This window comes from Pelodiscus sinensis, chromosome 6 (assembly GCF_052426305.1).
Source record: "Pelodiscus sinensis isolate ZL-2025 chromosome 6, ASM5242630v1, whole genome shotgun sequence".
Classification (NCBI taxonomy): Eukaryota; Metazoa; Chordata; order Testudines; family Trionychidae; genus Pelodiscus; species Pelodiscus sinensis.
This window is the reverse complement of record NC_143057.1, coordinates 68,098,307-68,121,904: the sequence shown is the minus strand read 5'-3', so window position 1 is coordinate 68,121,904 and position 23,598 is coordinate 68,098,307. Positions and strand designations below refer to the sequence as shown.

The 23,598-nt window shown below is 40.3% G+C and overlaps 1 protein-coding gene across 5 annotated transcripts in view; it reads left to right on the top strand.

The window, feature by feature from the left end:
* PAM (peptidylglycine alpha-amidating monooxygenase) overlaps nt 1-23,598 on the top strand; it is a 262,921-nt gene that overhangs the window by 178,221 nt on the left and 61,102 nt on the right. For all 5 annotated transcript variants that reach the window (XM_075932070.2, XM_075932069.2, XM_075932068.2 and 2 more), the window contains exons 8-12: nt 7,122-7,170; nt 13,322-13,389; nt 15,164-15,244; nt 15,528-15,604; nt 16,830-16,933. In XM_075932070.2, the coding sequence (XP_075788185.2) occupies nt 7,122-7,170; nt 13,322-13,389; nt 15,164-15,244; nt 15,528-15,604; nt 16,830-16,933 (379 nt within the window). The remainder of the gene's footprint in view (nt 1-7,121; nt 7,171-13,321; nt 13,390-15,163; nt 15,245-15,527; nt 15,605-16,829; nt 16,934-23,598) is intronic.

Sequence of the window (23,598 nt, the reverse complement as noted above, 5' to 3'; positions counted from 1 at the left end):
TGTTTTATGTTGTTCACGTTCCTTCTTGAGTGTAACACTATTCTGTAGATTTTTTTCCATGGAAAGAGTTTGATGGTGTACTACAGTGCTATCACTCTTAGAAGTACAGCAGATAGATGTAGTCCTTGGTTGATGTGCATGTGGTTTGTGAAATGCCATTTGGGCACCAAAGACCTACCATAATTTTCCACTAAAAACATAAGTAACTGTAGAATTTACAGTAGATTATCTGTTGATTTTGTTGATAAGGTTAAAATGAGAGACATTCTCAGCTTCTTGCGAAAATCTTCATGATGATTGACTAGCAGTTGAAAAAATTATATACTTGTGCAGTCTATTCGGATTTAGTAGTGTTTTGACTATTAAGGTTTTATGCTATTCAAAATTCAAAAGAGTGACTGTAAAATTGCATCATGGAATTTCATGTTTGCATGTCATTATTTTCCATATCTAATGTTCTCTGCTCACAAGATGAAAAGACTGACAATCTTGCAAGCTTAACTTAGTAACTAAAATCAAGCTAGGTTTCTTCTTTTCATACATCTTCATGACTTAAAAAAAATCTGTAGGCTAAATTATGACCTCACAGATACCTGTGCAACTTTAATTGCTTTAATTCTGTTTTGCATAGGTGAAAATGGGAAAGTAAAGTAAATAATGTTAGTGATTGATAAGAAGGAATAGGATCTAGCTGTGTTAAATCTGCAGAGTTGACAGAAACAAAGAAAAAGGGGAAAAAAACCAATATGGTCACATTTTTATCACTGTAGTGACCATATGTGGCTCTGAGTACACATAGGAATGAGATCTGTTGAACATTTTTACAACATTACTTTAACAGAGTATGACTACAATTTAAGTGCCGAAAATGACTTTGATGTGATGCAGAGAAAATGAATATGAAGAGCTTTTATCAAAAATATAAACTTTACAGGATTTCTGCTTACTATGATCCAAATATAAGGCAACTATTTTCATTACTAAGCTAGAGTCTCTCTTGACTAATATAAAAGAAAATTCATAGCTGTTAAATTATTGAATAGAAAAAACACAAATTGTACTATGAATAAAGTAGGAACACATTGGAAATTACAAAGAAAAAAATAAGCATTTTATCCAAAGGCAGCTGAGTTCAAAGTGAATTCCATAGAGAATTTCATAAACCTCTTTTTCGAAAAATGTAATGCAAAACAAATGTATATTGAATTTTATTTTTAAATGAATTTTAAGTATTTTAATTAGATGCTGAGTGTTTTGGATGAAGAGCATGATTCTCTTAAAAATGTACTGGTCTGCCTGATTATGAAAGCAGAAAAATAAGAATTTTTAATAAATAGTCCTGACAAGGTTGAAGTCTAAAGAAGGCAATTAACCAAAACAGTGTATCAAAAAGGATATGTATGTAAATGTATAGGTATTAAATTGCCTCTTACAACTTCCCGTACTGTTCCCTGAATCCTATGTGAATATTAGAAATACATAGAATAAAATAATGAAAATGGTGAAGATAGATTTTGGGCCAGGTTTCATAGTTCATACCAATACCTGTGTATGCTAAATGCACTAAAAATAGACATTTTTTGTTTCCAACAATAGATAAGAGCTAGAGGAAGGATTTCCTTAAGTATTCAGTAGATTTGGCTGAGAAACAGAATTTCTTGTCAAATTTTTAATAACATTTTGGAAACCTTTTCAGCCTCATTCAGGATGACATTCCAAAAACTTTAACTTTTTTATGGAAGTGAAATTCTTCAATATTTTGTTTTGAAAACCCCAAAACAATCCCAGAAGTTCTGGGAGCTTTGGCTCTGTGTCAACCCTTCTGGTTGTATACAGCCAGGGAAGAGGTCAGGAAAGTGACTTGTCAGGAAACTATCGGAAATTTTGCCTACATTGACATATCCTTTCATAATATTTTAAATTTTGACAAATCAGTGTTTTCTGAAGCAATATCCTTCTATCAGAACATTTCCAACCAGCTCTTATTTAGTAACAATTTCTCTATAAAACCTCGTGAATGGTGACATGAATCATGCACAATATATTTTCTTTGCTGAATTAAGCACACATTGGCTATTGGATTTAGTTTTAACTGTACATTTTTAGAAAATTAATTGTGATGTGATGATAAAGCAAATGGTCTCCGTTTATATTTCAAACCATACTGTTGCATTTTCAACCTGCACCATTGATAAAAGAAATAAGCAGAGGCAGAATTCTTCTTGTTTTGATCTCTGCGGGAAATCCAGGATAGAGAATCATCGTGAAAGAAACCTGCTTCTGAAGTGGATGAATGTATTTTCTTGTATTTGCTATAGGGCAAATGGAAGCTAATAATTTATTTATCCTAGAGCAATGTGTACTTGCTCTGTAGCTGAAAAGCAAAATCAAAGGAGTTAGACTAGCCAGAGTGACAGGTTGGAAAGATGATTTTAAGATTTTGTTAGATTTGTGCAATATTTCACCACAGTTTCCTAGCTGTAACAGCATTTATTAGAAAAGCTCTTTTGGAGATTGTGACACGCACTGTCATTTGCTTCATTCTTTTCAGCTGTGCTGAACTGAGCGCTCAACAGCTTTGATAGTTTCAAGGATGTGCATTGTGGGGAGGGAAAGCAGTTAACGTTTATCTGTGCAGATATTTTGAGGCTATTTAGCACAAGTGGTTGTATTGAAATACAAAAATTAAAGACCTCTCCAGATGATCACTTGTGCAAGTCTGGAATCTACCCTATCTTTATATTAATTTGCTCTTGCTGTAGTGCACTGTAAGTCAACTTGCTATTATCTACAACAGTGTTTCTTAAACCTTTTAAGACTGAGGAACACCAAACAATTTTTTTTTAATGAGGAACACCAAGGATTTTTTTGTTGAGGGGAAAAAAAAGGGGGCTGAAGGGGGAGCTATTGAACAAAAATAAAGGGAAGGGGGTCGGGGAAAAGTTATTGAGCAAAAAAAAAAAATCACCAGCCCCTTTAGGGGCAGCCATTTTGAACTCTGTTCTCCGCAGCACACCTCTGACTGCCTTGTGTCACACCAGTGTACCATGGAACACAGTTTAAGAAACACTGATCTACAGTGTGGTGTTGGGAGTTGAGTAACATGAGCACTTTTATCTTGTGGCAGTATGAAGGTCAATTTGTTTGTTGATAGTTGTGAATTTACTTAGGTATTGCTAAATTGAGATTAAAGGGAAACTTCACCTATTGACTCAACACACTGAAAGTTGCGAAGGTAGAAGGCATTTGAGCGTGAATAGACTGAAATATTTTTGACAGGTTTACATAGGAAAATACCTGTGCCTTAAAGGTGAAAGCCAAGATTTTCAAAAGTGCTGAGTAATTTGTGTCACCTCTGTTTTGGGGGTCAACTACAAATAGCGCTTTCCCAAGATTTTTGGTGCTTCCTGAAAATCAACCCCCTAAAAGTGTCTCTGAGGTTGGAGCCCCAATCTGAAGTGTAAAAATTACTAAATATACTTGAATATTTGGCCCTGTGTAACAAAGGATATATCCAAAACTTTCTCTGTGGAAACAAACATTTTCAAACCTTTATTATATCTGATGCATAATAATCTATTATACAGTTTCAGCCTTGTACAAGCCGAGGATTATAGCAGTTCAGTCATTGCCTTGACGAACAAAATAGCTAGATTTTTAACACAAATTTTTGAAGTTGGGAAGGTGAAATAGTCTACTTCAAGAAAGAATTGAATCATAAAAATTGAGATTGTGGGACAAATGAAGTTGCTGTTAATTAAGGGGATGAGGCCAGGCAAGGTAGGTACTTGCTCTTGAAGATTGTCAGAAAAAATAGAACAGTTTTAATGCTCTAGACATGAAATGATCTTTCTGTCTGTCTCTCTGTCTCTCTCTTTCTCCCCTTTATTTTATTTATTTTTTCTTCATTTCTCCTAAACATGATCAAGTAACTTTCCTTCCCTAGTGTTTTTGTGATCTCTGACTTGGTTCTTTTGAAGGCAGCATTTATTTTCTTGTGATTGACAAGTATTGCTTCTTTCTGACATGAAGTATCTTCACCATTTTTCTTTTTCTTTTTTTTTTTTCTTCTTTTTTTCCTGGACCTCTACCCCGTAGCTGCTTACTGCATTTTCCCCTCATCTCTAGCTTTCAGTCTCGCCTTTATATCTAAATTGTGTGTTCAGATTTACCTAACAATATGGAAAATAAATTCTCACTTTCAGTGGAGGCTCCCCTCCAATATTTATATCAAAATCTTGAGGGGAAGGAGGATTTTTTTTTTTTTTAAAGAAAAGATCAGTAGATCGGGGGAAAGACTTCCATGTGTCATCACTCAGTTTAATAGGACAAGTTAATTTTTAAGAGAGTGTTTCATCATTTGTGAATGTATTTGTGTATTGCTTCCTTATTTGAATGCACTTCATACACAAAGTAGTTCAGTACTCATCCTGTTCTAAGTGTATTGATGAATATGCTTGTTGCAATAAAATATGAAACATCTGGAGTAAAGCAGTTTTACCCAGGTTTAAAATTCACATGTAATCCAATAATGTAATAGTTCAAAATATGTTTGGAAGGCTATTCTTTTCAAAGCATACATGCTAGTGATTTGTATTTTTCCTGCGTTTTACAATTCCCAGAAAATAAGATGTGGTTACAATCAGTATTATATAGCACATCTTTCATTGCAACAAGTAGGGCTATCAAGTGATTAAAGAAATTAATCATGATAAATTGGACGATTAAAAAAATTAATTGTGATTAATCACACAATTAATTGCATGCCCTGCTCCTTTGAAACGCTGCGGCAGTGTTTCAAAGGGGTAGCACTGCGGAAGCCCGGGATCAGCTGACCCCAGGCTAAGTGCAGCTATCCCCTGGAAAGGCTGCCCTGGCGTTTCCAAGTGGCAGCCCCACCGGAGCCCAGGATCAGCTGCAGTCCCCAGCTGACCCCGGTTCCGTGCTTCGCTGCTCCTTTTAGGCACCACCCCAGCGCCTCAAAGGGGCAGTGCATTAGGAGCCGGGGATCAGCTGGACTGCCCAGCAGATCCCCGGCTCCACATTGCACTGCCCCTTGGAAATGCCAGACCGGACTGGACTGGGGACCACTGGACCAGACTGGGGACGCCAGCTGATCCCAGGCTCCTAATGCACTGTGCCTTTGAAGTGCTGGAGCAACACTTCAAAGGGGTAGTGCAGCATTAATGCCTGTGATTAAGGCGTTAATACTTCCCTAGGTTAATGGCAGGCTTTAACACACATCAGCTGACAGCCCTAATAACAAAACCTTTGTTTTATAAGTCTCTCAGTGGTAAAGTACTGTTTTACTCTCCCTGGGCATTATGATTATCTTACCTAAAGCTTTGTTTAAAAGATTAGTACTAAACCAGTCATGATTCATAAATGTGTATGCTATTTTTAAAAGAATAACCTCCCATCAAAAGTCTTCATTTCCCATTGTTCAAACTGAACCATGCATATTTGGCAGGTTGTTTTCCTGCTTTGTAAAATGGAGAAAGATGGACCAACAATAATGGCTGATTTTCAGAATGTTGTGGTGGTTTACAGGATTGTTACTTTAAATGAAATTGTACCTGTGGTGTCTGCTAAAACCCTATTTCATCCACTCTAAACAAGCATTAGGAGTTACAGAATTCTCTCTATTTCAGGTCTTTCTCCACATTGGTTATGAGATGCAGTCTGAGGTTCCATTTGTAGTGGAAGGTTCTGCTTTTCTTATCTGTGTTGCCACTTGAGTTTTCAGATGTTTCTGTTTCCGCTTCAATACACTTTTTTTCCAAGAAGCCTCATTAGACATGGCTTCCTGAACATTTGATGTGACTACAGCAAAAGGGTCTTATCTGGTTGAGAAGCGTGATCAAGATAAGAAAGCTGCATTCAGTTTTTTTCCTTTAAACATATCCAGAAGAGGTTTTTTTGCTTTGTTGCTGTGTGTTAAAGATTCAGCACCAATGACTTGCAGCTATAGTTTGCAATAGAAATGCCTGTTGGAAAAATGAAACTACAGAAACATACATGCTCATATACCATGGTGATAGGAATAACTAAGAATCTAGAGAGATTGTTTAGGCAACTTTCTTTACTGATGTAGCATTTTTAATAATTCTTGAGTACACATTACTACAAAAAGAGTTAGTTACTTTTCAACACTGTCCATTTTATACTTTCTCTTACTTTGTATTTTATTTAAGGCAAACTCAAATGTTAGTGAAATAAACCTGAAGTAAAGCTCATCAGTTAATAGTGAGATGTTGTCTGCAATGCAAAATCTAGTTATAAAAAAGGCTATAGACACTTTCATTATCTCACTGTAGCCAGTTTCTATCTAAAACATTTTCTGTGATAAGAATATATGACTGTAAAAGCAAAACAAAAGTTAAGTTGGCTAAATACCTCAAACCACTAGATATCAAATTAGTGGGGGGGGGGGATTAGATGAAATGTTATGCTTATTAAGCAATGATTATATAAGTTAACAATGTTGGACTTTTTATAGGATGGTGAATCATTCAGTAGTTCTATGAATATACACTTATTTTTCTTCAAGTACAGTATGTTACTGCAAATTGTGACTTTATAATGAGGCACCATGGCCATTTCTGTCAATGAATTCTCTTTTAATGGATAAAAAGTTGAGGTTCTATTCTACAAAATTATTCATTTTCAGTCGTCTTTGCCAAATGTAAATTAGTTCGTTGGGCAGCAAAACAGCTGCTTTTGGGCTTTATAAAATGCCTTCTCCCTCACCACACACACATATTTCAAGGCAACAAAGTTCTGCATTTTTAAATTCCTGCTAAAAAAAACCTGTTACTGATTCAGGCTTGAGATCACTTCTGCTTTTGCTTTAAAATCTAAGCATAGCACTCTGACTTTCAGGCTCCTGTAGTTCTGAACAGTAAATAAAATTATTCTAATATTTGCATAGTTCCGAGAATTATGATGAAAATACAGTTTCATCAGGAAGACTGCTTGGAGAATAAGTATAACATGTATAGCAAAGACGTCTCTTATCTTTGACTTTTTTAATCCACTAAGTAAAAATCACTAAACACTTACACTTTCAGTTAAAATCACTGAAAATAAGCTGTTAAACTCCTGTTTCATTTTTTATGCAGATAAACACAAGGATTGCTCTGGTGTAACTTTACATCTGACACGTCAAAGGTAAGTACTTTTAATAAGTTTCATGCAGTTTATCCAAATTTAATCTAGGGATTCCCTATTGCCATGAAAGTAGATATGAATTTTTCACTTATTTCATTGTCATCAGGTTCAAAATTCTTTTTCACAGCCTGAAATGAACACACTTGAACACGAGTTTGAATGACATTTTAGTTTTACAATAAAATGAATCATTTATTGTCTAACAGTCATCCTTTTACATTATATAATTTTCTTTTTATGCTACACCTAAAGCTAAAAGTTAAATAAACAAGTTGAGTGTCTTTAGGTTGCCATGACCTGAAAAAATACATCATAGAATGCTAAAGGAGTGGACTAAAGAGATATCTGAGCCATTAGCAATTATCTTTGGAAACTCAGGGAAGATGGAAGACATTCCAGAGGATTGCAATAGGACAAATATTGTGCTCATCTATAAAAAGGAAAATAAGGACAACCAAGGGAATTACAAACTAATCTGCTTAACTTCAGTACCTCGAAAGATAAGGGAACAAATAATTAAGCAACCAATTTGCAAACACCTGGAAGATAATAGGGTGATAAGTAACAGTCAGCATGGATTTGTCAAGAACAAATCATGTCACATCAACCTGATAGTTTTCTTTGAAATGGTAACAAGGCTCCCATCCCAGCCTTATCGATAGGGGAGAAGAGGTAGATGTAGTATGTCTATACTTCAGTAAAGCTTTTGATGCTGTCTTGCATATCCTTCTCATAAACAAACAAGGGAAATACAACTTAGATGGAGCCACTATAAAGTGAGTACAAAACTGGTTGGATAACCATTTTCAGAGAGTAGTCATCAGTGTTTCAGAGTCTTGCTGGAAGGGCATATCTAGCAGGGTTTGTCAGGGATCAATTCTGGGACCAATTCTGTTCAATATCTTCATCAATTTAGCTTATAAACTTTTCTGATGATACCAAGCTATGAGGGATAAGATTAGAATTCAAAATGATCTGGATAAAGTGGAGAAATGGTCTGAGGGAAATAGGATGAAATTCGATAAGGACAAATGCAAAGTACTCCACGTAGGAAGGAATCAGTTGCACACATACAAAATGGTAAATGACTGCCTAGGAAAGAGTTCTGCAGAAAAGATCTAGGGGTCATAGATTCATAGAACACTAACACTGGAAGGGACCACAAAAGGTCATTAAGTCCAGTCCTCTGCCCTCACAGCAGGACCAAGCACTGTCTAGACCATCCCTGATAGATGTCTGTCTAATCTGCTATTAAATATCTCCAGTAATGAAGATTCCACAACCTTCCTAGGCAATTTATTCCAGTGTTTAACCATCCTGACAGTTAGGAAGTTTTTCCTAATGTCAAACCTAAACTTCCCTTGCTGCAGTTTAAGTCTATTGCTTCTTGTTGTATCCTCATAGGCCAAGGAGAACAATTTTTCTCTCTTTTCTTTGGAACACTCTTTTAGGTACTTGAAAAGTGCTATCATGTCCCCTCTCAATTTTCTCTTTTCTAAACTAAACAAGCCCAGTTCTTTCAGCCTTCTCTCATAGCTCATGTTCTTTAGACCTTTAATCATTCTTGTTGCTCTTCTCCAATTTCTCCACATCTTTCTTGAAATGTGGTGCCCAGAACTAGACACAATACTGCAATTGAGGCCTAATCAGCAAAGAATAGAGCCGAAGAATGACTTCTCATGTCTTGCTCACAACACTCCTATTAATGCATCCCAGAATCATGTTTGCTTTTTTTGCAACACCGTCACACTGTTGACTTATATGTAGCTTGTGGTCCACTATGACTCCTAGATCTTTCTGCAGTACTCCTTCCTAGACAATTGCGTCCCATTCTATATGTGTGAAACTGATTGTTCCTTCCTCAGTGGAGTACTTTGCATTTGTCCTTATTAAACTTCATCCTATTTACCTCAGACCGTTTCTCCAGTTTGTCCAGATCGTTTTGAATTATGACTTTTGTATTTAGCTTGTGGTTCACTATTCAAAACAAAAGTGTGACACTGTTGCAAAAAATGCAACACCATTCTGGGATGTATTAAAAGGAGTGTCGTAAGTAATACATGAGAAGTAATTCTTTTGTTCTACTCTGTGATAATTACACCTCAGCTGGAGTATTTTGTATCCAGTTTTGGACAACATCGTTCAGGACAAATTGGAAAAAGTCCAGAGAAGAGCAGCAAAGATGATGAAAGGTCTAGAAAATCTAAACAATGAGGCAATATTTTTTTTTAAATAGGTTTGTTTAGTCTGGAGAAAAGAAGACTATGGAGGTAGACATAACAGTTTTCAAGTACATAAATGATTGTTACATGGACAAGTGGGAAAAATTGTCCTCTATAACCACAGAGTGTAGAAAGAAGCAATTGATGGTTTAGATTGAACTTTAGGAAAAAAATAATAAATGGGACATTAAGCCCTGAAATAAATTGGTTAGGAAGGTTATGCAATCTCTGTATTCGGCGATATTTAAGAGCACGTTAAGCAAACACCTGTTGAGATGGTCTAGATCAGTGGTTCCAGCCTAAGACCCACTACATGGGTCGGAAGTCCTGCATCCTAAGCCCCACCATCCTGAGTTGAAGCCAGAACAACTGGCTTTTTCAAGAAAGCATTTGCAAGTATTTTCTCATGTTGATTCCATTCTAGATGTTCATTTGCCCATATGAATGGTTGTCAGAGACTTTTGTCTTAGCGGTATCCATAAGGCCAGCTGTGGTGCCCCTCTGTAGTGCCATATACATGCCATGGTGTATTAGATTCTGCCAGCCCCTCACCCTCTCAGTTCCTTTTTATTGCACCAGCCATCTGCCCAGATTCTTCCCGCCCTTTCCTTGATTCCTTTTTCCTTACCACTTGGCCTGTTCCTGGATTATGTCAGACGGTTCTCACAAGCAGCTCCTCATTCTGGATACTGAAAAGTTTCTGGGCTTGGGGGTCTGTGGAGAAGGTTTCTTGGTACATGGTAGGGAAAGGATTCTGTTCCCACTACTTCCTAACCCAAAGGGCAAAGGAGGCCTCAGACCCTTTCTGGAGCTGTCTAGATTCAGCAAGTCTTAAGAAATTTAAATTCTGCATGGTCTCCCTGGACTTCATCATCCCACCCCGGATCCAGGGGACTGGTACACTGCTCTTGATTTAAAGGATGCTTACTTCCATGTCTCCATATTCCCAGGACGCAGACGGTTCCGGTACTTCACAGTGGCTAAACACCACTTCCAGTTCATAGCATTACCCTTTGGCCTATTCTCATCCCCAAGGGTGTTCATAAAATGCATAGCATCAGTGGTAGCTGGTCGCAAACATCAGTGGGTCCTGATCATTTTGTATCTTGACTATTGGTTTATCAAGGAAGATCTCTGGAGCTGGGCAAAGGAATCTTGATTGGTTGTATTCTTCCTACAGAGATCTTGGCCTGTTAAGAAACACAGAAGAGTCAAGTTAAAGTTAGGCCAGCATGTTGTTTACTGGAGTAGTTCTCTCTGCCACTTTGTCCAGGGCTTTACTTCCTAAAGCACATTTTCAGGCCATGGCAGACTTAATCTCCCAGATAAAAGCGCACCTGTTCACCATGGCCTACAGGAGTCTGGGACTGTTAAGCCGCATGGCCGTATTCACGTATGTAGACAGCCATGCTTGACTTCATCTGAGGCCTCTACGACTATGCCTGGCCTCAATTTACATTCCCAGCAGGTACCCCCTAGACCAATCAGTCACAGTACAGAGCCATATCCTAATATTGCTACTACAAGGAGTTCCTTTCATGCCCCATTCCCATGTCTCACCTTCGTCTCGGATGCTTTAGATCTAGACTGAGGAGCCCTCCTGGGCAAACTTAACACCAAAGAGAGTTGGTTGCAACTCAACCTGGCCCTTCACATCTATGTCAGGGAGCTCAAAATGTTTAATCTGACCTGAAGGACAAGGTGGTGCAGGTCCTGATGGACAATATGGCCATGATAGATTATCAGCAGGCAGGGGAACAGCAGGTCCTTGGCCCTTTGTCAGGAAGTGCTCAGCCTCTGGGACATTTCTATGTGGCACAACATTCATTTGATGGCCACCCAACAGCCTGTAACCAAAAATGTCCTAGTGGATCACATCAGCAGGACTTCATTTCGCCATGAATAGTCACCCCATCCAGAGGTGTTAGACTTAATCTTCTGCAGGTGTGAGATCTCCCCAGGTAGACCTTTTTGCATCCCAGGAAGTGCCATGTATTCTGCTTTCTGCAGAGACAATGGATCCCTCTCATATACCTTCCTGATACCATGGTCAGGAGTACTGATGTACTCCTTTCCATCAGTGCCCTGGATCCAGAGGGTCCTGCTAAAAGAGAAGCAAGACAAAGGCATGGTCATCCTTGTGGCCTCAGTATTGCCTTGTCAATGCTGGTTTGGAGCATGCTGTTGAGTCTGTTCTCTGCTCTCCTGGTGCTACCTCTTTGGCTGGATCTGATACAGAACCTTGACAATCTGCTGTTGAACAGCACTGCATGTGACAACCTGCCTGCTGTGTGGCTAAGTGGTGGTGAACAAGTGTTCTGCTGGCATCCAGCAAGTCCTGCTAGACATCAGAAAGCCCTTCATTGCAGTTATCTATGTGGGTAAATGGAAGCAATTTACATATTGGGTCATGAATCTTCATGTCCATGCAGAAGAAGTCCTACTGTAAAATGTCCTAGACTATTTTCTGCACCTTAAGCTCCAGCTTCTATTGCTGTCTTTGGTCGAGGTGCACCCCACAGCCATCAGTTCCTTCCTGCTTTGCTGTTAGGTATCCTTCCAAGTCACTACAGCTTCAACTTGTTGGCTATCCAAAATCAAAGCATGAACATCTGAACTGCTTTACATAGTCTTCTATAAGGACAAGATCCAGCAGTGTTCACACCTAGCCCTTCTGCCAAAAATCATCTCCCAGTTCCATACTGGTCAAGACATATACTTGCTGGTCCTTTGTACAAAGCCTCACACAAAGGATGGAGAAGTCAGGCTGCATACCCTGGATGTCAGACAGGCATTGGCCTTTTACGTAGGTAGAACAAAGCAATTCCATGGGATAAAAGGTATTTGTGATGGTTGCGAACAGAATGAAAGGTTGCCCAGTGTTTGCCCAAAGATTATCATTGTGGATCATGGCCTGCATCTGCTACTTTTATGAGCTAGTGAAGCTGCCTGTCCCACTGTGGATAGAAATGGCTTGCTCAATCAGGGTGCAGGCAGCCTTCCTTGCTCAGGTGCCAGTCCAAGAAATCTGTCAGGCCATATTCTGATCACCCATTCACACTTTTGCTTCTCACTGTGCACTGACCAGCAAGCTCAAAATGATGCTGGCTTTGGCAGAGCAGTGGTCCTATCTCCAATCTTTGAACTCTGAGCCCACCTCCAAGGATTCTGATTTTGAGTCACTTAGAATGGAGTTGACATGAGCACGCATTTAAAGAAGAAAAAGTGGTTACCTACCTTTTGTATTGGTTGTTCTTCAAGATATGTTGCTCATGTCCATTTCATTACTCACTCTCCTACCCTTCTGTTGGTGTTGTCAGCAAGAAAAACCAGAGGGGCCCTATGGCCAGAAGCGCCTGATATACTGCAGTATGAGTGCAGCATTCTGGGGGCACTAAAGCAAGCCCTTCAGAGACCACCAAGGCAAACATTTCTGACAGCTGTGCACATGAGTGCCATGCACCTAGAATGGAATGGAAATGATCAATACATCTTGAAGAACAATAGTTATGAAAGGTAGATAACCATTTTCCCCCTTGTGGAATGGAGCCCTGCGCAATTGCTGTGCTTGCTAAATGCTGGCTCTGTCTTTTACATGCAGAAAAACAGTTGTGGCAAAGCTGGGCCATAGAGATTTTTTAGCAAGTTGTGCAGGCCTCAGAAAGAAAAAGGGTTGAGAAACCCCTGGTCTAGATAATATTTGATCCTTTCTTGAGAAGATGGGACTGAAACAAAACATCTCTTGAGGTCCCTTTCAGTCCTATGATTTTTCCACCTTGGAAACTGATTTTTTAATAGTAATACAACATTTTACTTTTGATATCTAAGGGGCTTTTTTAATTGTTATAGATATTATAGCCTGCAGAGGACCATTTTAACAATTAATTGGCTTATGGAGCTGTGAGGTAAATGTGATTATTTTTCTGCAGGCAACCTTTGATTGCTGGCATGTATCTTATGATGTCTGTGAATACTGTTATACCACCAGGGGAGAAAGGTAAGAGAGAAACCTATAAAGTAATCTGTAATTTTCATCTTCTGATGTTCAACTGTCAAACATGGAAAATAATTTCACAGAGACTCTGAACTGTAAAATCGTAGGTGAGTTTATTCCTAAAATAAATAAACAATTACCTGTACTCTTCAATTTATATTGATGTTCCATCAGATTAGGTTCAGAGAGCCTAATAATATGGCGTGGAAGAATAATCATCACTGTAATATAATCTGAAAGTTGTTTTAGATTTTATTTTTACATAACCAGTGAGCAACTATTACAGATATTTTTATCAGCTTAATTCTTACCCTTAACAAAACAAACATGTAACTTACCAATAAAAAGTCTACTTCTTTGGGATAAAAAAATAGGTGACTTTATTTCTTTAAAAATGTAATAGAGGTTGGACTTCCCTTGTCCAGCGCCTCAGGACCTGACTGGTCCTGAATAGGGGAGTTTCTGGACTAAGGGAGGCCAGTTCCACTCCTCTGCTGATGGACTCTCTTGGGATCAGTCAGCAGACACAGCAGAACTCCCTTCCCAGCCACAGGGCTCCATTGCACTCCAACCCCTGGGCTCCCGGCAATGTGACCAACCCTGAAGCCAAAGGGCTCCCACTGTCAGAGCCCAAGTCCCAGGAACTTCCAGAGAGCTGAAGCCAGGAGCCATGGAATTGAAGCCCTGATTTTCTGCATCCCCAGTGGATCTGAAGCCTGAAGCAGCAGAGATGAATTCTGGAGCCTCAAACCTTGAATCTTGTCACAGAGCAGAAGCACTAAGCACATGGCAGAGTTGAGAGAATACACAGTGTTACCCCCAAAATAAATATGATGAAAGAGCAGGGCAGTCCTGGGAAGATCCCTCCTCCCATTTCCTTTGCTCCCTGTTCTCAGCCAGATCAGAGTCAGGAAGCCAGAACTAGGTTATGCCGAACAGCTGCTGTTCTCTGGCTGGTACCATGGAGCAGACATCCCCGGCTCATCTCCTGCAGGTGCCCTAGATTGCAGCTACTCATCAGCTCCAAGCCTCCTTTGATCATACAGCCAGTAAGAGCCTGTTGGGTGGGGAGACCTGGTTCTGTGGCTGGCAGAGCCCTTGGGGAACAGGAACCAGGAGCCCTCCCAGTATTCTTCTATCTCTCTCTCCCTGCACCCTGAGCTACCCCTGTGCCTGCAGGCCACTCGCTGCCTTTCTCCCTGCATCAAGAGCTACCCCTGTGCCAGCACACAACCCCTGCTTACTCTTCTCCCTGCACCTTGAACTGCACCCCTTAGTGCACACATCCCTTAGATACTCTGTACTCTGAGCTGTTGCCAGACTCTTTTTGAGCTGGGAGTTGTAACCTTGTGTTATAATTTTTGGTTGCAGTGCCCTCCCCTTGCTCAGTTAGGCGGGTGGCCTTGTGAAGGGAATCTGGGTGGAGGTGGCATTTTCTTCCGAGACTGTGCCAGGGAAAATTGGCTCAAGCCCCACTGGCTCCTGCCCACCCAAAATAGAAGTCAAGCTATACTTATGCCTAACCTTCCCCTGTCAACCCAGATCTCTAATTTTCCCCCCTCCCTCAGTGTGCCCTTGGACATGTTGTGACAGGCCTCAGAAAGAAAAAGTTTGAGAACCCCTGGTTTACAGAAGGACCCTGTAGAAGAGCTGTCTGCTAGGGAGATCATGTATGCTATTTCCAAACTTGTATGTTTCAGTGAAGTACAGTAAAAATCACTTTCCTTAGTTGCATAAGGAGCATTTTCAGATGTTTTATTACTATTTGTTTTAACAGTGGTTGATGCAGATATCGCCTGCCGTTATCAACAGTATCCAATGCACCTCTTTGCCTACAGAGTTCATACACACAGATTAGGTAAGAGTTTGTTACTGCTGTTATATCAAGTATTTGCCTCTGTTTTACAACTAATATAGCTAAAATGGTTTAAAAATTGGAATTAAATATAGATCTAATATCTTATTACATTATTTATACTTGAGTAGAAAATTTACATAATTGTTTAAAATATTTCTTCCTTTAATACATCATGATGTTAATTTAAGTAATACATGTTTAATAAAAATAACAAATACAAAATGTTGATTTTTCCTAAACTATTTATAGCTGACATTCATGCACTCATACATGTTTATTGTAGGTAAGGTGGTAAGTGGATACAGAGTGAGGAATGGTCAGTGGACTTTGATTGGTAGACAAAGTCCGCAGCTACCACAGGTTTGTTTATTTTTTTTCTTGTTTTGCTGCAATATTATGATGCAGACATCACAACATAATACATTTGAACCACCGTAGTCTGGATGCCCCTAATCCAGAAACCCCCACGATACAGAGGAGGAAGTATCTCTACGTGCTGCTGGTCCCCCTCTCCGTAGCTGGGAGAACAGCAGCACAGTGAGGCACTTCCCCTGTGGTTTTTCCCCTGCTGCTCCTATAGCATCAGAGGGTGTGGAGGAGGGTGCAGAGCCACGTATGCCCCAAGAAGTGCGGTGGCGAGTGAGCACTTCCCTCAAATCCAGACCCTTCAGTGCCCTTCCTGGCCTCGCAAAACCTCCAGCATACTCTGTCTCCCAGGGTTACCAAATTAAAGAGGTTTAAGTGTTTTTTTTTTTTTTATTACACACATTGATTGCTTTTGGCTATTATGACACTTGTGCCGCCGTTCTTTCCTCATCCCGTGTTACTGGCAGGAAAGGAAATAAAAATGATAGAAAAGTTTCCCTTTTATCTCTTTACTTCTCCACTCAGTCACTTCTTCACAAAGGAAAAGAGCTCTGGCACTGACAGGCTGCTTTCTCAGCACTGCCTTGCACATATCAAGTAATGCAGGGAGCAATCTTTTGAGCAAGATTCATAATTCATTGTTTTTATACCTTTGGCACATTTTTACCTTTTAAAACATTGTGAAGTTGTCTCAGAGAGTAGAACAAACAAAACTACCAATTGTTTATTCACCAGTAAGCTAATACATTGTGTTCAAGTTTTTTGCTAATGAATGTCACTAGCATGATTTCTGCTGAGACCCCCATAGTGAGAATCACTGAGAGATAGGTGCAGCACTTAAAGTCGTTTTAGTTTTTAAGGGGGTTTAATGTTCTGTTTGTTACTTTCCCTAACACTGGTTTGTCATGATAGAATTATGTTAATTGTTTTGTAGATCACTTTTGAAACATTTTAATTTGAAGAATGTTGTTAGGCTTGGTCCTGCTTTGGGCAGGGGCATGGACTCAATAACCTCCTGGGGTCTCTTCCAGCCCTGGAATTCTAGGATTCTATGAATTTCTGACTCTTAACATTCTTTTGTGTGCATGCATTTTAATATAAAAAATGAAATTATATATATTAAAAATGTTTAGCAGATAAAATAAAAAAAGAGAGGACGTCACTAATTGAGAATGTTCACTAATTGTAATTGTACCATTTTCCTTGGATTCCCTTTCAGGCCTTCTATCCTGTGGAACACCCTGTAGACATTAGCTTTGGTGATACCTTAGCAGCTCGGTGTGTTTTCACTGGTGAAGGTAGAACTACAGACACACACATAGGGTATGTTTTTATACTGGCTTTATTCGAAAAATACCTCTTTTGCCATTGTACTGCTTGTGTAGAACATGCATTCGTGTTTTCAGTACCCTCAAAGGTATCCTAACAAGCTGCTTCATTCTGTTGGATTTGTTTGGCTTGCTCCCAAGACTGTTAGGAATTTAAACATAGTCAGGAAAAGGCCATTCTGGCTTACAAAATTGCCTGTACTTTGGCTAATAATTCTCCTTCAAACCATGATGCTAAATACCTGATTTAGTAGTATGTCTAGAAGGACTATTTTACAGAAGTACTTTTTAAAAAAATGCAAGTTAAAAATATTTTCTGTTATTTCACCTTCGAGATGATTTAAGGACAACATAGCACATGTTTAACTACACCTTATGAATGTTCTTATATTTTCTCCCAGGAGTAATTATTACCTACATTTATTATTTCAGTTTACAATTGAAATTGTAAGTACCAAAAAGGAAAAATAGTGTTGCTGGATTTAAAAAAAATTGAGTATTTCTTTCATATATAAGCTGGCAGACAACAATACTTAATTTTTTTTTTCTGAACACATTTATAATTTACAACTTTTCAGACTCGAGGGACCTTCACCACGACCTTACCCAAATCTCTGGTTCCCTTCCTTTTCCTGATCCTCCCCTCCCACCCCGTTCACGCCCTTGGTCCCGATCCCACCCTTTATGAATCAATTTCCAGCCCTGAGTCCTCCCCCGTTCCCGATCCCCCTCCTGCCATTACCGTTACCCTCCCCTCCGCTCCTGATCCACCATCCAGCCCTGAGTCCACCCCTCGTCCCGTCCCTTCCGCGATACCTGCTCCCCCACTACTGGCCCTATCCTACCCCCCCTTCTGCCCCCACTGTGATGCCTGCCCCCCACAACTGCCCTCACATCCCACTGTTATTGCCACCCCCGTGAGGGCTGCCTCGTTCCTGCTAACTGCTGCGGCCCTCTGGGGGTGGTATTTTAAAAAAAAAAAAAAAAAGCTTTTCAGTTGTGCTATTCAGCAGGAAGTAATGCCAGGGCTCTAAACTGTCTATTTTACTATGTATATATGTTATTTAAGATTATTTCTTGCTTCATCCTGTGAGATAGTAGGAAAAGGAATATGTAGAGGTTGAATCTTCCACTTCTAGGCTACGTCTACATTGGCATCCCTTTCCGGAAAAGGGATGCTAATGAGACGAGTCGGAATTGCAAATCCGCGGGGGATTTAAATATCCCCTACGGCATTTGCATTTACATGGCTGCCGCTTTTTTCCAGCTTGGGGATAAGCCGGAGAAAAGCGCCAGTCTAGACGCAATTCTCCGGAAAATAAGCCCTTTTCCGGAGGATTTCTTATTCCTACTTGAAAGTAGGAAAGTAGGGATTCTTTTCCGGAGAATCGCATCTAGACTGGCGCTTTTCTCCGGCTTATCCCCAAGCTGGAAAAAAGCGGCAGCCATGTAAATGCAAATGCCGCGAGGGATATTTAAATCCCCCGCGGATTTGCAATTCCGACTCGTCTCATTAGCATCCCTTTTCCGGAAAGGGATGCCAATGTAGACGTAGCCCTAGAGTTAGATATTGCAGCTGTCTAAGGGACTAATCCTTCAATGTGCTGGGCACCACTCAGCACCCATGACTTTAGCATAGTTTTGATGTTCAGCACTTGATATTCATATTTCTTTCAGTAAGTAGATAAAATACTTATATGAGTAATGGAAAGTGAAGGAAAAATGAGAGGGAATATGTTTTAAAATTGGTTTTACAAATACATTCAAATGTAAGCTACAAACTGAAATGTTGTTTAAAAAAGAAATGTAAAAATTTCACGATGGATAAAATGTTCCCCATGATAGAATAATCTGTAAGACTATTATTGAACATTAATATGGTTTTTAATGGTAGAGGATATCTTTTGGGGGGAAGATTTTCTGTGTGTGTTAATGTCCTTTCAGCGAGTAAGAGTAATTTGTATCTCATGCTAACTTCTGCTAATTCCTTTATTTTAGGAATTGGAATTATTTCTCATTGTGTACATCTGTCCAAGCAGATATTGTAGCCATTTTATATAATTTCTTTGATATCGCATATGAAAAATTGTAATTCAGGACGTTATTCAGTTCAAGAAAACGTTGGAATATTTCTTGTATGTGAAAGCTAGAAATAAATATTGGGACACTAATGCTAAATATTTAATATACATAAACTTAAAAATTCATTATGTGGTTTGTACTTGGCATCCATTAAACTGGAGCAAAACCACAAGCACATTAAGTAATTACACAGAAGGCAAAAACAGGAAGTAGTACAACTATAGTAATAAGTATTAAAAAATCCTAGATGAAAATCATATAATTAGATTCATAATTAACATTGCCGAATATTACATTGGTTATCTGGAAAGTTACTACTAATACAATTAAACAACTGTAAAGAATGTACATCTTCAAAACAAATGAAAATGTTGTGAAACTGAAAATAGTCCACCTGTTTATTATAATAAATTAGTCTTTGAGGGTATGTCTACACTACAAAATTAATTTGAAATAACAGCTGTTATTTCGAATTAACTTTAATAGTGTCTACACATACAAACCGCTATTTCAAAATAAATTCAAAATAGTGGAGCCCTTATTTCAAATTTGGTAAACCTCATTCTACGAGGAATAACACCAAATTCAAGAAGCCGTACAGGAGGTCGTCATGAACTGTCGCAGACCTCCAGCGAGAGAGACATGTAAGCACAAGTGGCACAATTTTACAGTATGGTGCTCGGAGCATAACTACACTCCAGCAGCTACAGGCGTATCACATATTCTCAACTGCTTACTAAGCCTACACCAGAGTGGTTTATCCCTTAGCTCTAAGGTACACCTTGCCACCATCGCAGCTCTACATCCCCCATTACAAGTTTACTCTGCCTTTTCTTACCATTCTATCAAACAATTTTTCAGGGGCCTCCACAATATGTTTCTACCATTAAGGGATCCAACACCTGCATGGGACTTAAACCTGGGGCTCAAGGCAATAATAGGCAAGCCCTTCGAGCCCCTTGCTACCTGCTTCCTACTGCATCTCTCGATGAAGGTTACTTTCCTTGTTGCAATTACCTCAGCAAGAAGAGTGGGCAAGCTAGGAGCCTTGATGTCATTCCCCCCATATACAATTTTTCATAAGGACAGAGTGGTCCTACGTACACAACCCAAGTTTCTCCCCAAAGTACTTACGTCATTCCATTACATCAAAATCATACTTACCTGTCTTCTTCCTGAAAGCCTACAAGGATAGCAGGGGGGTTACATTGCATACCTTAGACATCCACAGGGCAATTGTATTCTCCTTACAACACATGAAATCCTTTTGCAGAACTCCAAGACGCTTTGTCTCAACTGCAGAGAGAGCTCAAGGTTTTCCCATTTCAAAACAGAGATTACACTGGTGTACAATTTTTTAGAAGTTGTCTGCTTCAGAGATAAAATGTGCTATTTATTATGTATTTTGATGTGCTGAATTCAAATATGACAATTAAAACAACTGATTGGCTACTGTTTCCAAGATATTTAAGTTTTTACATTTTACGTCTATGTATATTGTGTAGATAGTAGAGTTTTAATCATAAATTGTAAACCTAGGTCTTTTCATGTGTTTATGGTTGCTTTACATGATAATATTTCACCTGTCCTGTTTATGTAACACTTTAAAAATTAGCCAAAGGGTTATATAAATAAAATTTATTATGAAACAAAAGGCAAAAAACTATTATGTACATAGTTTAGTCCTATTCAGTGTCTACTTGGCGCTTCTTGGCATGTCTCTTGTATTCATTAAATGGAGCATCTCTTGTCACTGTCCAGCAATAGTCTGCAAGCATTGATGGGCTCCATTTGCCCTGATAGCATTTCTCCATTGTTGCAATGTCCTGATGAAATCGCTCGCCGTGCTCATCGCTCACTGCTCCGCAGTTCGGTGGAAAAAAATCTAGATGAGAGTGCAAAAAATGTATCTTTAGTGACATGTTGCAACCAAGGCTTTTGTAAGCCTTGAGAAGGTTTTCCACCGACAACCTGTAGTTGTCTGCCTTGTTGTTTCCGAGATAATTTATTGCCACTAACTGGAAGGCTTTCCATGCCGTCTTTTCCTTGCCACGCTGTGCATGGTCAAATGCATCGTCTCGAAGAAGTTCACGAATCTGAGGACCAACAAAGACACCTTCCTTTATCTTAGCTTCACTTAACCTTGGAAATTTTCCACAGAGGTACTTGAAAGCTGCTTGTGTTTTGTCCATGGCCTTGACAAAGTTCTTCATCAGACCCAGCTTGATGTGTAAGGGTGGTAACAAAGTCTTCCTTGATTCAACAAGTGGTGGATGCTGAACACTTTTCCTCCGAGGCTCCAATGACTGTCGGAGTGGCCAATCTATCTTGATGTAGTGGGAATCTCTTGCACAACTATCCCATTTGCAGAGAAAACAGCACTACTTTGTGTATCCAGTCTGCAGACCAAGCAAGAGAGCAACAACCTTCAAATCGCCACAAAGCTGCCACTGATGTTGGTCATAGTTTATGCATCTCAAAAGTTGTTTCATGTTGTCATAGGTTTTCTTCATATGGACTGTATGACCAACTGGAATTGATGGCAAAACATTGCCATTATGCAGCGAAACATCCATGACTTCTAGTAATAACTTGATGCAATTAATATCATGTATGATGCAATACCAGCTTCAGATTGCATCGTTCATTGTTTTGCCTAAAAAGCAAGTACTGTCCATACCCAGTCATAGATTTATTCATAGATCCAGTCAAAGATGTATTTTAGTCATTTCTGGTTTAAATTGAGATCCCTTCCCTTTATAACTCACTTATCCTCCGCCATTCGCAAGTCAAGGGTCGTATATACTGACCCAATAGCATATCTTGAAAACTAGAGCCAATCAACAATTTTAAGCATCATTTTTGTTCTCAGTTACCCAGAATTAGTAAAGTTTGACTACATTTATTTCAGAAGCATTTTGGCTGTAGAGCAGTGTTATCCAAATGGATCTCTGTCTGCATACACCTGACCTATACTATATTTCAGAAAGAGCCCCCAACAACCATACGGGCTCTCTCCACAAGAGCGATGGCAACATCGACTGCATTTCTCCAGGGCATATGCAGCAATGGAGGAAATCTGCAGAGTTGCCACATGGGCTTTGGAACACACATTCATACAGCATTATGCCATTTAGACTTTTGCAGCTTCTGATATCCGCTTTGGCCGAACAATACAGGCAGTCCCCGGGTTATGTACAAGATAGGGACTGTAGGTTTGTTCTTAAGTTGAATCTGTATGTAAGTCGGAACTGGCATCCAGATTCAGCCGCTGAATCTGGACACCAGTTCTGACTTACATACAGATTCAACTTAAGAACCCCAGGCGTCCCCAAGTCAGCTGCTGCTGAAACTGATCAGCAGCTGATTCCAGGAAGCCTGGGGCAGAGCAACTCTGCCTTGGGCTTCCTGTAGTCAGCCGCTGGTCAGTTTCAGCAGCGGCTAACTTGGGGACACCTGAGGTAGAGCAGCTCGGGTGCTGCTGGGTTGGTCCAGTAGCGCGGCCGCTCCTCGGCGCTACTGGACCACCCCAGCTGCTCTGCCCCAGGCGTCCTGATTCAGCCACTGCTGAAACTGATCAGCAGTAGCTGAATCAGGACTCCTGGGGCAGAGCAGCTGGGGTGCTGCCAGGTTGGTCCAGTAGCGCCAAGGAGCGGTGCTGCGGGACCAACCGGCAGCGCCCCACCTGCTCTACCACAGGCCCCGGGCTTTGCTCCACATCTCCCTGGTCTGCTGGGGGGGGCACTAGCTGCGTTCCCCCCCCGCCCCGCCCCAGCAGACCAGGGAGACGCGGAGCAAAGCCGCGGAGGACCCGGGCCGGACCGCGGCGCTTCTAGATCAGCTGATCTGGAAATGGCCGCGGGTCCGGCCTCGGGTCCTGCGCCGCTTTGCTTAGCGTCTCCCTGGTCTGCAGGCCAGGGAGACGCTGAGCAAAGCCGCGCAGGACCCCCCCGACCCGCGGCGCTTCCAGCTGATCTGGAAGCGGCCGCGGATCCGGCCCCGGGTCCTCCGCCGCTTTGCTCCCCGTCTCCCTGGTCTGCTGGCTCCCGCAGCAGACCAGGGAGATGGGGAGTAGCTTTTCTCGTCCCGGAGGAGGTGGGCGGCGGGACCAGGCGTCCCGCCGCTCGAGTCCTCCGGGGCGAGAAAATCCCCGTTCGTAACTACGGATCCGACATAAGTCGGATCCGCGTAACTCGGGGACTACCTGTACTCTTGGTCACCAGTTCATATCTGGGGGCAGGGTAACATTTTGTTGGACTGGTAACATTTTATATGCATATTTGTATATTAATTATTTGCATAATTAATATGCAAATGTGTAAGTAAAATGTTACCAGTCCACCAAAAGTTGGTGAATGGGTTTGCCAGTCCCCAGTATAAAAAAAGGTTGGGAATCACCATCCTGTATAATACAGACCATAATAGGACTTTCCCAAAATAATTTCTTCAGCATATTTATTATAAAACCAACCAATTTTTATTTAAAAACATTCAGTCATGGAGAATCCAGTGGCTAAACTACTCTCGGAAAAATATATGCCTTAGTTCAGTCTAAGTTTTCTAGCTTCAAACTTCCAC